Below are 14,752 nucleotides of genomic sequence, written 5' to 3' on the forward strand. Positions count from 1 at the left end.
TACATACAAAATAGGGAAAATATCATATTCACTGTCCTGAATTATTTCCTTGCAGTATTTCTGCAGTTCAGTGGCTCTGTAACGCCGATAAGAAAACTCACAGCCCTCCAAAGCGACTGTATCGGTTCTTCTCAACTCTGTATACTGCTCTGGTAAAGTTTTGTTTTTCCATTATTTAAGCTGCCCCACTTTAAGGTTTCTAATTAAGGAAGATAAGAGATCCTATCTGTATTTTACAGCTTAACAATTAGCTGTTATATAAAGCAGTGTTTCCCAACTTTGGCAACTTGAAGATATCTGGACTTCAACTCCCAGAAGTCCCCAGCCAGCATTCGCTGATATGATCTTGGATAGTAGAACTGGGTGGAAAATTAATTCCACTGCCATTCAAAGCAGATGATATTTGGGCTGGATTAACCATTAATCTTTGGCAAAAATTGCTTCAGTATTTATTTCTCATAAATAAGATCATGGCCAGATTGCAGGATCTCACATATAACTGACATTTTGTTTTCTAGGCCCGAGGAGCTCGTGCTGTTCTACAGTTATACCCGGAAAACTCTCAGCAGGTTTGTGCCTTGGAGCTTTGGGAGGGGGGGGGGGGCGACACCGGGGGGGGACGGACCTACTGAGTAGGATGGCATGTAGAGGAAGGTAACTGTATGTAAGAAGTTGTCTATGAATTGTGTCAGTAGATCAGCAAGAGCTTCATTCATTCATTCATTCATTCATTCATTCATTTATTAGATTTGTATGCCGCCCCTCTCCGCAGACTCGGGGCGGCTCACAGCAATAATAAACAATATATAACAAATCTAATAATTTAAGAGAAAAGATAAAAAACCCATTATTAAAAACATACACATAAACATACCATGCGTAAATTGTATAGGCCCTGGGGAGATGTTTCAATTCCCCCATGCCTGACGGCAGAGGTGGGTTTTAAGGAGTTTACAAAAGGCAAGGAGGGTGGAGGCAGTTCTAATCTCTGGGGGGAGCTGGTTCCAGAGGGTCGGGGCCGCCACAGAGAAGGCTCTTCCCCTGGGTCCCGCGAAACGGGACGAGTCAATGTTTTCCATTCTTCTCTGGAATAATTTAGGAGAATTACAAAAGACGGGGCCCAGGGTAGGCCGGGGCATGCCCATACCCACAATTCCATGTGGCCCCTCGGCACATGTGCTTGTGACCCACTCCCCCATAGGCTATGGCACACCTGTTTTTCACTCTCCTCAGGTTTCAGAGCCTTTCTAGGAGCCTGGGGAGGGCAAAAATGCCCCCCCCCCATCCCATGAGGCTGAAAACAGACTGTTTCCTGATTCCCAGTGGGCCTACACATGTGCCAGACCTAAGCTCGCAGGCCCAACGATATGGCACCGCATGCCACTTGTGGCACACATGCCATAGGGGTAGGATCTCACCTTTTACAGAAAAGTTTGCCAATCCCTGTGCTAATGTCTTCTGCCGCACGAATCCCAGCGACCAGTTAGGTCCCACAGAGTTGGCCTTCTCCGGGTCCCGTCGACTAAATAATGTCGTTTGGTGGGACCCAGGGGAAGAGCCTTCTCTGTGGCGGCCCCAACCCTCTGGAGCCAACTCCCCCCAGATATCAGAGTTGCCCCCACCCTCCTAGCCTTTCATAAGCTCCTTAAAACCCACCTCTGTCGTCAGGCATGGGGGAACTGAGATATTCTCTTCCCCCTAGGCTTATAAAATTTATGCATGGTATGTCTGTATGTATGATTGGTTTCTTAAATTGGGTTTTTTTACATTACTTTTAATATTAGATTTGTTCACATTGTCTTTTTACTGTTGTTAGCCGCCCCGAGTCTACGGAGAGGGGCGGCATACAAATCTAATAAATAAATAAATAAATAATGCCCAGTAGAAGCACAGAAGCATTTTTTTTAAGGGGAAAGTTTCTTTGGAAGGATAGAGGAGGTTGTGGAATGTGTAGAAAGTGCTATTGGTCAAGGGAGCCTGGCCCTTCCCATCCAGGGATCTTGGGGTTTTGGTGGACAGCTCAATGAAGATGTCACCCCAGTGCGCAGCAGCAATAAAAAAAGCAAATTCCATGCTTGGCATGCTTAGGAAGGGAATCGAAAATAGGTTGGCAAATGCTGTTTTGCCTCTGTACAAATCAATGGTGAGACCACACTTGGAGTACTGTGTACAGTTCTGGTCACCGCACCTCAAGAAGGATATAATGGAACTGAAAAAGGTGCAAAAAAATGGCAACAAGAATCATCAAGGGAATGGAGCATCTCCCTTATGATACCAGGTTGCAACACCTTGGTCTCTTCAGCCTTGAAAGACGGCGTTTAAGGGGTGACTTGATCAAAGTGTATAAAATCATGCATGGGGTAGAAAAGGTGGATAGAGAAAAAATATTTTCTCTATCACACAATACTAGGACGAGGGGGCACTCCCTAAAGCTCATAGGTAAGAAAGTGAGGACAAATCAAGGGAAATATTTCTTCACCCAGAGGGTCGTTGGTTTATGGAATTCACTTCCAGAAGAGGTCGTGACTGCTGTCAGCCTTGATAGCTTCAAGGCAGGATTAGACAGATTCCTGGATGCCAAGTGTATTGGTGGTTATTGAAACGGATGTCCATGTGCTGCCTCTATGTTGGTTGAGGCAGACAGGATTCCCTTGAGTAACATTTGTTGGGGGTCGAGGGATGTTCTGTCTGGGTTCCCCCAGACCTCAACACCAACTGGAAAAAACAGCCAGACACTCTGGTAAAAGCAAAAGTACTTTATAGCTGGAAAAAATAAACACAGAGGAAAACCTGTCCTTCCCAACAGACAGGCTATAATACTTTACAACAGAGTCCTGATGTCCAGACAATACAGCAAGCTTCTTGCTGGCACACCCACCCCAAGGTTTCAGTAGTCAAAGGCACAAACCAGGATTCCAAGACGCCAAAGTTCACAGCCAGGTCCCAAGACTCTCAAAGATAAAACTCCACAAGCCAGGAAGGGTGGGTCTGCCTTTTAGCCTTTCCAAAGAGCACCACACCCAAACCCAGCTGTTGCCTCTTTAATGCTGAAAGTACCTAGCCAATTGGTTCCTTCGCTGTGTAGCTCTTCTCTGTCGCAGATCAATTATGGCTTGTGCATTTTCCTCTAAGGAATCCAGGCTGCTTGCTGGGGAGAGCTCCCTCTGGGGGGACTCTGGCTGTCCTCCCTCTTCTTCAGCCTGGGATTCCTCCTCCTCGTCTGCCTGCACCTCCTGTTCCTCATCCTCTCCCTCTGAGCTGGAAACCGACAGAAGATCAGCCATTCCCTGAGGGGCCTCAAACGGAACCACAACAAGGGAACGGGAGGGTTTTGCCTTCTCTTTCTGCCCAAGATCCCCATGTACAATTGGTGGGCCACTGTGTGACACAGAATGCTGGACTCGATGGGCTTTGGCCTGATTCAGCATGGCTCTTCTTATGGTCTTATGTTCTTATCCTCAAGAGAAAGGTCTGTAGATTCACTGAGGTTCTCGGACCATCTCAGATTCACAGAGGTTCTTTTTCTTGGCAGCTGGAGCTCATCACCACCCAAGCCATGAAGGCGGGTTTCACAGGTGGCATGGTGGTAGATTACCCCAATAGTACCAAAGCCAAAAAGTAAGTGTTTTGCTATCTGGGGGAAGATTGGTACTTCAGGTTCTGGGGAGATGGGGAGGCTCTACAATGCACATTCTGTGAAATTTTTAGATCAAGAATCACTTTGATCAGTTCAGTGTATGCATAGCTTCAGGAATTTGGGTAATTGGTTATCGTATTTTTTCAGAGTATAAGACATACTGGAATATAAGATGAACTTTATTTTGGAGGGAGGAAAATAGGGGGGGGGGGAATCTACTTACCAGGTATTCAATCTGGCTAGCGGCCTTAGTCTGGTCAGTTTCAGCACATTGTTTTATCCTCTGGTTAGGGCTGGGGGGGAAAACCTTTTTTGGAGGGAATAGCAATGAAAACAAACCTGCTAAGACTTAAGGCTGGAAAAAAACTTCAGAGTAGCAATGAAAACAAATCTGAAAGCCAGGAAGATCATTAAAACCTCATTAGGGCTGGGGGGGAAAAAGCTTCGAAAAAATTAGATTCGAAGGATAAGACCACATTTGATAAAATTGAACGGGTCCAAAGACAGGCTACAAAAATGGTGGAAGGTCTTAAACATAAAACTTATCAGGAAAGACTTAATGAACTCAATCTGTATAGTCTGGAGGACAGAAGGGAAAGGGGAGACATGATCAAAACATTTAAATATGTTACATTGTTAAATAAGGTCCAGGAGGGAAGTGTTTTTAATAGGAAAGTGGACACAAGAACAAGGGGACACAATCTGAAGTTAGTTGGTGGAAAGATCAGAAGCAACATGAGAAAATATTATTTTACTGAAAGAGTAGTAGATCCTTGGAACAAACTTCCAGCAGACGTGGTAGATAAATCCACAGTAACTGAATTTAAACATGCCTGGGATAAACATAGACCCATCCTAAGATAAAATACAGGAAATAGTATAAGGGCAGACTAGATGGACCATGAGGTCTGCTGTCAATCTTCTATGTTTATGTTTCTAAGATGCACCCAAATTTTCAGTCTCTTTTATGGGGGAGGTGTACCTTACACTCCAAAAATACGGTACAACTTGTGAGAATTCACTTGTACCAAACAATTTTATGGTTTAATATGTTGTCTACAGTTAAGTACTTACCTTTTTCTTTTTGCAGATACTTTCTCTGTCTCTTTGCTGGCATAACTGATGTATTACCAAAGGTAATAAAATTTATGGGAAAATTGAACTGCTTTCATCTAGAACCCTTCTTTTCCACAATGAAAGACAAAGATTCCTGACATATGAGATGGCCATTGATTGATTGATTGATTGATTGATTGATTGGATTTATATGCCACCCCTCTCCCTCTGATACCTATCGCACTTCCTAATGCTTGTTTTATTTTCAATTCTTGTTAACTAAGAGGTATGGGGTTTTTTTGCTCCAGAATGACTGGTTGGAACATTTAAGTAACATCTGATTTCTGATAAGCATGGTCATTGAGTCTCCCAGTTATGATGGTCTGTGGCTTTTAAGTTCACTGCCTGGACCACTTTATTGTACTTCCCTGTGTAATGGTCTGTAAGAATGATCTTGAGGCCAGACAACAATCAGGCAAAGGCGAGCCGAGTCCAGAGAAGGAATGTGGCTATGGCAAATAACTCAGAAAGGATCCTCTTTAGTTTCTTGGATGGTAAAGATGAGGTGGGAAAGAAATACTTTCAGACTTGCAAGATTCTGATAATGTAACCTTTCAGGTAAACATTCTGTGGATTGCATTGGCTGCCGATTAGTTTCCGGACACAATTCAAAGTGTTGGTAATGACCTATAAAGCCCTACATGGCATCAGGCTAGATTACCTGCAGTACCGCCTTCTGCTGTATGAATCCCAGCGACCGGTTAGGTCCCATAGAGTCGGCCTTCTCCAGCTCCCATCAACTAGACAATGTCGCTAGGGAAGAGCCTTTTCTGTGGTGGCCCTGGCCCTCTGGAATCAGCTCCCCCCAGAGATTCGCACTGCCCCTACTCTCCTTGCCTTTCGCAAGAGTCTTTAAGACTCATTTATGCCACTAGGCTTGGGGCCATTAGACCTTAGCCCTCTAATGATTGTATGGCTGTTATACGAATGGGTGTGATTGATTTTAATATACAGTAACTGGGGATTTTAGATAGCCGAGGTAATTTTAATTAATTGAATTTAACTTATTGTAACCTACTGGGGGTTTTTATACATTGTAACCCACCCCGAGTCCTCAGAGAGGGGCGGCATATAAATCCAATCAAACAATAAAAGAAAGAAAGAAAGGAAGGAAGGAGAGAAAGAAAGAAAGAGAAAGAAAGAAGGAAAGAAAGAAAAAGAAAGAAAGATTTTAATATAACTGGGGATTTTAGATAGCCGAGATAATTTAAATTAATTGAATTTAACTTATTGTAACCTACTGTTTCTTTTATACATTGTAACCCATCCCGAGTCCTCAGAGGCAGCATATAAATCCAATCAATCAATCAATGAAAGAAGGGAAGGAAGGAGGGAGAGAGAGAGAGAGAGAGAGAAATAAAGGAAGGAAGGGAGAGAGAAAGAAAGAAAAAGGAAAGAAAGAAAGAAAAAAGAAAGTATTTTTGGTGTACTTCAGTGGTAGGTCGCTTCCGGTTCGCCCCGCTTCTTTGAACCGGGAGCACCAGCGGCAGGAGGCTCTACCCACCCACCCGGGACACTTCCGCGTATGTGCGCACATGAACCAGTAGTAATAGGTTTTAGAACCCACTACTGCTGTTCTTCTTGTCTGCACTACCTTGTAAAGCCGACACACCTAGATTTCTTGTGTTTTTTTTGTGGTTGGTGTTTTCACTTAAATTCATACGCATTGTTTTATTTTGTGGTGTTTGGCAGGGCCTCGGTACAGAATGCAGTGAAGAAGAGACCACGCAGGCCAAGTTCACCAATGAAAGGTACCTGGGCCAGAACTGGAAGCAGGAAGCCATTGGGTTTTGGGTGCTTCAGACTGAAATGACCTCTTTAACCTCAGAGCCCAAACTGCAAAATGAGAGCATGAGTGCTTTGCCTTTTGGAGTCCTGGGTGAAGCAGGGGCTTACAAGCAAGTTGTCTAAAGCAAGTGCTGTTTGCAGTTGAATAGCTTCTATGGCTGGGGTCTCCAACCTTGGCAACTTTAAGCCTGGCGGACTTCAACTCCCAGAATTCCACAGCCAGCAAAAATGGGTGAACGGTGCAGTCAGGCAGTAGGGAAAGCAAGTAGAATGCTTGGCTGCATAGCTAGAGGTATAACAAGCAGGAAAAGGGAGACAGTGATAGAAGCATAGAAGATTGACGGCAGAAAAAGACCTCATGGTCCATCTAGTCTGCCCTTATTCTATTTCTTGTATTTTATCTTAGGATGGATATATGTTTATCCCAGGCATGTTTAAATTCAGTTACTGTGGATTTACCAACCACGTCTGCTGGAAGTTTGTTACTCTCTCAGTAAAATAATATTTTCTCATGTTGCTTTTGATCTTTCCCCCAACTAACTTCAGATTGTGTCCCCTTGTTCTTGTGTTCACTTTCCTATTAAAAACACTTCCCTCCTGAACCTTATTTAACCCTTTAACATATTTAAATGTTTCGATCATGTCCCCCCTTTTCCTTCTGTTCTCCAGACTATACAGATTGAGTTCATTAAGTCTTTCCTGATACGTTTTATGCTTAAGACCTTCCACCATTCTTGTAGCACCATTCTTGTGATCCTGCTGTATAGAGTGCTGGTGAGACCACATTTGGAATACTGTGTTCAGTTCTGGAGACCTCATCTACAAAAAGATATTGATAAAATTAAACGGGTCCAAAGAGAGGCTACAAAAATGGTGGAAGGTCTTAAGCATAAACCTTACCAGGAAAGACTTAATGAACTCAATCTGTATAGTCTGGAGGACAGAAGGGAAAGGGGGGACATGATCGAAACATTTAAATATATTAAAGGGTTAAATAAGGTTCAGGAGGGAAGTGTTTTCAATAGGAAAGTGAACACAAGAACAAGGGGGCACAATCTGAGGTTAGTTGGGGGAAAGATTAGAAATAAGTGAGAAAATATTATTTTACTGAAAGAGTAGTAGAAGCTTGGAACAAACTTCCAGCAGGCGTGGTCGGTAAATCCACAGTAACTGAATTTAAACATGCCTGGGATAAACATATATCCATCCTAAGATAAAATACAAGAAATAGTATAAGGGCAGACTAGATGGACCGTGAGGTCTTTTTCTGCCGGCAATCTTCTATGTTTCTATGGCTGTGGAATTCTGGGAGTTGAAGTCCACCAGGCTTAAAGTTGACATGTTTGGAGACCCCGGTCTTGATAGGCAAATCCGCAACGTCTCATCCTCCCTAAAAGCCACGAAAGGCTGCAATCCCCTTCTCCATGGCTTAGAGGAGAGACAAACAGCAATAGCCAGAGGATCATTGTCGTGGTAATCAACAGCCTTAATTGCCATGTTTTCCTGCCTCGGACATGCTGCTAATGGAAATGCTCTGATTTGGTCATCAATTATCAGATGTGTAGCCCAACCTTTATCTAATCTAGTTCTCTGCCAATACTGGCTGGGAGTTAGAAAGACGAAATCCAACCAACTCCCTGAGTAACGTTGGAATAATTTCTGTCGTTTGTTGCACTGGTTTTTTAAAACTCTAGAAATATATACTCCTTAAAAAAATAAATGGAACATTCAATACATCCTAGATCTGAATGAATGAAATATTCTCATTGAATACTTTGTTCTGTGCAAAGTTGAATGTGCACAACAGCGTCTGAAATTGATTGTCAATCAGTGTTGCTTCCTACCGTGTTTCCCCGATAGTAAGACACCCCCGATTGTAAGACATATGGGGGTTTTCAGGGGGGTCGGCTAATATAAGCCATACCCCGAAAGTAAGACGTATGTCTTACTTTCGGGGAAACACGGGAGTATTGCGGGGGGGGGGAGCCCGATGACGTCGGGGAGAACAATCCAGGCTCGCCAACCCGGAAATGCGGGGTCACTCGGAAAAACGGAAGTTCTACAACTTCGGACCAGCGCCGTCCTTCGCCTCGCATTTCTGGGTTGGCGAGCCTGGATTGTTTTTCCTACGAGCGAGAATTCTCCATCTTCCGCTGAAGGGGTTGTGGCGTTTCGGACCAGTGCCGTCCTTCGCTTTGCCAAGCCGGGGAAGAGGCGGTGGCGGCGAGGCGAAGGACGGCGCTCCGCTCGGCTCGCTTCGGACCAGCTGGTCCCCGCTAAGCCTTCTGTGCCTGACTCGGCGAGGCGAGAGGGAAGAAGGAGAAGTGCAAGTGGATGCGGAGCGCCCGGGAGGCATTTATCCGCCCGGGAGGCATTTATCCGTCCTTCGCTTTGACGGCGCTGGTCCGCCCGCTTGTCTCGCTTCTTTTAAAACTGGGGCCTTCTCAGTTACAGCCCCAGTTGAAAATCGACAAAGACCTGAGCAATTTGCAGAGCTTTCTGCTTATTGGTAGACCTTTTAAAGCAGGGTTCTCCAAACTTGGCCTCTTTAAAGACTTGTGGACTTCAACTCCCAGAATTCTCCAGCTATGCTATGCTGGCTGGAGAATTCTGGGAGTTGAAGTCCACCATTCCTAAAGTTGCCAAATTTGAAGACCCCTGTTTTAAAGGACCTTTTAAAGTCCAATGAAGGACCTTTGAAAAAAGTGTTAATTTTTATATCACTTTTTTGCTCTATGTTTTGCTGTTTTCTGAGGCTACTCGGCATTGAACTAAAGTAACAATTGATAATATTTGTAATTTTTTTTCTTAAGGATCCGGTTTAGAAATGCCAAAGGGAAGTCAGTGAAGAAGAGTAGAGACTGGGTGTTGGAGAAGAAAGAACGGCGGCGGCGACAGGGCAGGTAAGTCAGAACTCTGCATCAGCCTTCAGATGAAGATTCTTTATGTCCCATAGAATAGAAACATAGAAACATAGAAGACTGACGGCAGAAAAAGACCTCATGGTCCATCTAGTCTGCCCTTATACTATTTCCTGTATTTTATCTTAGGATGGATATATATTTATCCCAGGCATGTTTAAATTCAGTTACTGAGGACTTACCAACCACGTCTGCTGGAAGTTTGTTCCAAGCATCTACTACTCTTTTCAATAAAATAATGTTTTCTCACGCTGCTTCTGATCTTTCCCCCAAATAACTTCAGATTGTGCCCAAGTGTTAACCTGAATGAGAATGGGCCCAGGTAGTAACCTATAACCTCAGTGTTAAGATCTGGCCTCTATTTTGGGGGGGAGGGTTGGCAGATCCCACCAACTAAAATAGCTGAGAATTATTGGTGTAGTTTCCTACCCTTTTTAGGTAAGAAACAAGATATGAAAGCTATGTTTGCATGACATAGCTGACCTTGCAATCACTTTTGCAGCCAAATGTGCTGGCAACATCTAATAGCAGATGGCTTAGTTAGACTTTCTGTGGCTGTTTTTACCCAGTTTACTGGAAAAAGCAGCTGCTACTGCACAGGAGGTTAGCGTTTCCCTTTCCTCTCCCAGGTATCATCTTTGCCACATCAAATTGTAAAATACAATTTATGCTTCACAACGCACTTAATTTTTAAGTGCAGTATTACATTGCTTCTTTGTATTGATTGTTTATTGATCATTATTTTAAAATAGTAAACAAACAAACAAACACTGTGTTCGGCCGGTGTGTCCCAACCGCCCGTAATGACAGGGTAATTAGTCCCAGACACACACCCCACGATAGAAGGAAAACCAAAAGTCCTTATCAACAGAAAAGCAGAAACAACTCCCTTTTTAAATGTCAAAGGGATTTTCTGGTACACACAAGGCACAGGTTAAATGCAATCCAATTGCTCACCCAGTAACTGGGAAATTGAGTCCAATTCCAAAGTCCAGAAATTCCACACACAGTCTTGAACAGGGAAACAGCAAAACCACGATCTTGATGAAACTATGAATCAGATAAACTTCCACGAGGCTAAACCAGCACGCTGCTCTTTTTATCTGTAGCACTAATTACAGCCCCCCAACCACAGATTGCCTCACTTATCTCCTGTAATAATCCTTCAGTTGTTCTCTCCTATGCATTACTCTACGCATGCGTGGGTCCATCATAAGTTCTTGTTCAGAATCCCGGGATGATTGATCTCCTCCTGGGCTGTCTGCCAAACTCCCGTTCCCTGTCACTCACGCTTCCTTGGTCAGAGGAGCCTTCGTCGGCAGATTCTATTGGGAGCAAAACAGACCTGTGACATGTGGATGTTTCCCGCACATCCACCTCCACATTCCTTGGGGCAGGAGCTGGGCCAGAGCTAACCACAACACACTGTACATGATCTTGGCCAAAAGGCTGAGAATCTATAGGAGAATGATCAGGATCAAAGCCAGGATTGGTGACCGTCTCAGCTACTCTCTTATCATAATGGGCATAGAGACAAAATGTCAGAGGCCTTTTTTTTACACCTGTGACATTGTCTTCATCATGGGAAAGAAGAGAGGCAATTGCATCCTCAGTCAGTCATTCATAGAGTGCACCAACCCACATCTATTACATCATGCCAAAAGGATAGAGCACACCATTCTACTAAATTAGATTTAAGCTTTAATAGGAAAGTGAACACAAGAACAAGGGGACACAATCTGAAGTTAGTTGGGGGAAAGATCAAAAGCAACATGAGAAAATATTATTTTACTGAAAGAGTAGTAGATGCTTGGAACAAACTTCCAGCAGACGTGGTTGGTAAATCCACAGTAACTGAATTTAAACATGCCTGGGATAAACATATATCCATCCTAAGATAAAATACAGAAAATAGTATAAGGGCAGACTAGATGGACCAGGAGGTCTTTTTCTGCCGTCAGACTTCTATGTTTCTATGTTTCTAAGCTACTTAAATTTCCAGTGTGTGTGTAGGGGGGGGGGGGGGGAGCAAACTGGCTTCCTCTTGTGTGTGATATAGTCCTGTTCTGTCGGGCTCTCTGGTAGAGTCCTCCCAACAATTCACAGGTACAAATTTCAGACACACACACGTTTGAAAATTCAAAACAATGTTCTTTTTAATGAAAAGTCACTTAGACCAAGCCCTCTTTTGGTATAGCAAAGAGCACTTGTCTCCAAACAAACTGGTAATTTGTACAAATCCCTTATCAGTTCTGTGATACTTAGCTTGCAGCTGTGAGGCAATTCACAGTTCTTCTTCTTTTACAAAGTGAAACACACTTTGCTCTGGTTTAGTTTGAAAGCGGGGAAAAATCAGCACACAAAAGGTCAAAGTCAGCAAAGCAGTCACGAAACACAACGATCAGATAATCCTCCACAATGGCCAAACCCACAGGCTGCTATTTATAGCAGCCTCACTAATTACCACAGCCCCACCCAACCACAGGTGGCCTCATTTTCTTTGATAATAATCTCTCAGTTGTTGCTGCCTATGCATCGCTCTCCGCATGCGTGGCTGTATCATTAACTCTTGTTCTGAATCCAAGGAGGAGCTAGATAATTGATCTCCTTCTGAGCTGTTTGCCACACTCTCCTCCTCCCTGTCACTCATGTCTTCTTGGTCAGAGGAGCCTTCATCAGCAGATTCCACCGGGGGCAAAACAGGCCTGCAGCATGTGGATGTCTCCCCCACATCCATAGTCCTTGGGGCAGGAGCTGGGCCAGAGCTAATCCCAACAATTCCAAAGTTCTAAGCAACTTCAAGATATGTTATAACACCTATTAGACTACATCCCCTCTTATCTCAAAGGGAAACCATGGAATTACAGTCACTTAAAAAGAGGCAAGAAGAGAAGAGGAGCAATTTTCTGCAACTGTGTCTTGATTATTGTCAATCTGCAGGGAAATTGAAGAAATTCCAGTAACTCTGGAATTGGTCACTCTGCTCCAGCCTCTTTTTACCCTTTGGTTGGTGGAAGTGTGATTGAGTTGTATGTGAATGCACTTATGATAAATTGATAATGTTTAATGTTTCAGGGTGTTTTTAACTGTTTTACATAACAAAACCAAAAAACCCAAAACCACATCTCTTCCTATGTCTCCCTTCCTGCATTTTACCCACTCTTATTTTGTTTTAATCATTTTACCCACTCTAATAAATTATTATTATTAATTATTGTTTTATTTTTCCTCTGCAGAAATGTGAGAGCAGACACAAAATACACAGGTCGAAAGAGGAAACCTCACTTCTGACTTCCTGCTAATTGGACTGAAGTAGTTCTTAGGAGGGTTGTTTTTTGGAGCTGGGCTGTTGTGTTGTGAGGAGGAAAAGGAATTGAACAGGAGCTGCTGAAGACTTCCAGGGTGACCACAGTCCCTACTTTGCTTCCTACCCTTTTAAAAAGAACATCCTCGCAGAGAATATGGGACCCAGACAATTAACTATGTTTCTTTGCTACCTGATTCCCCAGAACCTCCTTGGGTTCCTGAAGGTTTCAGATTAGGTTGTGTTGGTTTTTACAACTCTCCATTAAATGAGATCTTGGAAACGGATTCTGTGTCGTTGCTAGTTGGTTTAAGCTGCTGCAAGTGGCAAGGAGCACCAACAGCCTCCCTCCCCCCATTATTTTGAGATATCTATGCCTGCTTTAAAAATTGGAAGAATGGTAAAACTGACATTGTGTGGTGTAGCTACTCTGGATCACAACCAAGGCAAAAATCTGGCTTTAAGAGAGTGGTTCTCAACTTGGCGATCGAGCAACCATTTCACAGGGGCTGCCTAAGACCATGGGAAAAGACAAATTTACCATGGTGTTAGGAACTAAAGCTTCTATTCTGGCGCCTAGAAACCTATTTTTACATTCCAACCTATCAGGTGTCTACAGTGGAGATGTCCCTCCAATCTTCCTGCCAATTATCTTAAAGCTGTTGGGAGAATTGGTGCTAGACTTATGGTTGGGATCACCATAACATGAGGAACTGTATTAAGGGGTTGTGGCATTAGAAAGGTTGAATACCACTGCTTTAGGACATCATGGAGCTAAATACACTGCTCAAAAAAATAAAGGGAACACGCAAATATGACATCCTAGATCTGAATGAATGAAATATTCTCATTGACTACTTTGTTCTGTACAAAGTTGAATATACTTTGACAACAAAATGAAATTGATTGTCAATCAGTGTTGCTTCCTAAGTAGACAGTTTGATTTCACAGAAGTTTGATTTACTTGGAGTTATATTCTGTTGTTTAAGTGTTCCCTTTATTTTTTTTCAGCAGTGTATTAGCAAAAATCTGGGCTTAGGTGATAATCACAACCACCTTACTTTGCACGCCTTAAGAAAGGTGCTATTGGACCCCATTTTAATCTGAGCTCTGGGCTGAGCAAAAGTAAATCAGTGAAGAAACAAAGCACTATTTAAGTTTTTCTAGCTAATGACATTTTAAAAAAGGTATGTGTACCATATTAGAAACCAGAAAATATCTTGGTAAGTTAGTTACTTGACATGAGGTTCTGTTTTCATTTCATTTCCTGGAGTAGGAAAACCTGAACATTTAGGTGTTGTAATAAATACGGTAATTCGAATTAAATTCTATATAGAGTCTTCGGAGAGGGGCGGCATACAAATCTAATAAATTATTATTATGTCATACAACACAGCAAACGAGCTCGCTATACTGGATTTTGTATTTCATCACCAGTCGGGCGCTTCCCAAGCACCTAGGACTGCGTGATGTAGCGGCGAATTATGTTTGCCGATCCCAGTAAAGCGGCCTTTTGCAATTGACAGATGGAGATTTTGTCAATCCCGATGGTTTTCAAATGTCCGCTGAGATCCTTTGGCCCTGCGCCCAGCGTGCCAAGTACCACTGGGATCACTTTCACTGGCTTATGCCAGAGTCGTTGCAGCTCAATTTTTAGATCTTCATATTTCACTAATTTCTCTAGCTGCTTCTCCTCAATTCTGCTGTCCCCTGGGATTGCGATGTCGATGATCCATGCTTTCTCTCTACAATCAGGATGTCTGGTGTGTTATGCTTCAGAATTCGGTCAGTCAGGAGTCGGAAGTCCCACAGTAGTTTTGCTTGCTCATTTTCGACCACTCATTTTCGACCAATTATTATTATTAGTAGTAGTAATAGTAGCAGTAACAGTAGTAGTATTATTACTATTATTATTACTATTATTATTATTACTATTACTATTATTATTACTATTATTATTATTATTACCGTCTCAGAAGCCATGTA

The 14,752-nt window shown here is 43.0% G+C and overlaps 1 protein-coding gene across 3 annotated transcripts in view; it reads left to right on the forward strand.

The window, feature by feature from the left end:
* BUD23 (BUD23 rRNA methyltransferase and ribosome maturation factor) overlaps positions 1 to 13,053 on the forward strand; it is a 20,353-nt gene extending 7,300 nt beyond the window's left edge. For all 3 annotated transcript variants that reach the window (XM_070735045.1, XM_070735046.1, XM_070735044.1), the window contains exons 6-12: positions 56 to 152; positions 519 to 569; positions 3,533 to 3,618; positions 4,728 to 4,773; positions 6,446 to 6,504; positions 9,355 to 9,444; positions 12,699 to 13,053. In XM_070735045.1, coding sequence (XP_070591146.1) covers positions 56 to 152; positions 519 to 569; positions 3,533 to 3,618; positions 4,728 to 4,773; positions 6,446 to 6,504; positions 9,355 to 9,444; positions 12,699 to 12,753 — 484 coding nt within the window. In that variant the 3' untranslated portion in view covers positions 12,754 to 13,053. The remainder of the gene's footprint in view (positions 1 to 55; positions 153 to 518; positions 570 to 3,532; positions 3,619 to 4,727; positions 4,774 to 6,445; positions 6,505 to 9,354; positions 9,445 to 12,698) is intronic.
* The last annotated feature ends 1,699 nt before the right edge of the window (positions 13,054 to 14,752 follow it).

Source organism: Erythrolamprus reginae, chromosome 1 (assembly GCF_031021105.1).
Source record: "Erythrolamprus reginae isolate rEryReg1 chromosome 1, rEryReg1.hap1, whole genome shotgun sequence".
Classification (NCBI taxonomy): Eukaryota; Metazoa; Chordata; class Lepidosauria; order Squamata; family Dipsadidae; genus Erythrolamprus; species Erythrolamprus reginae.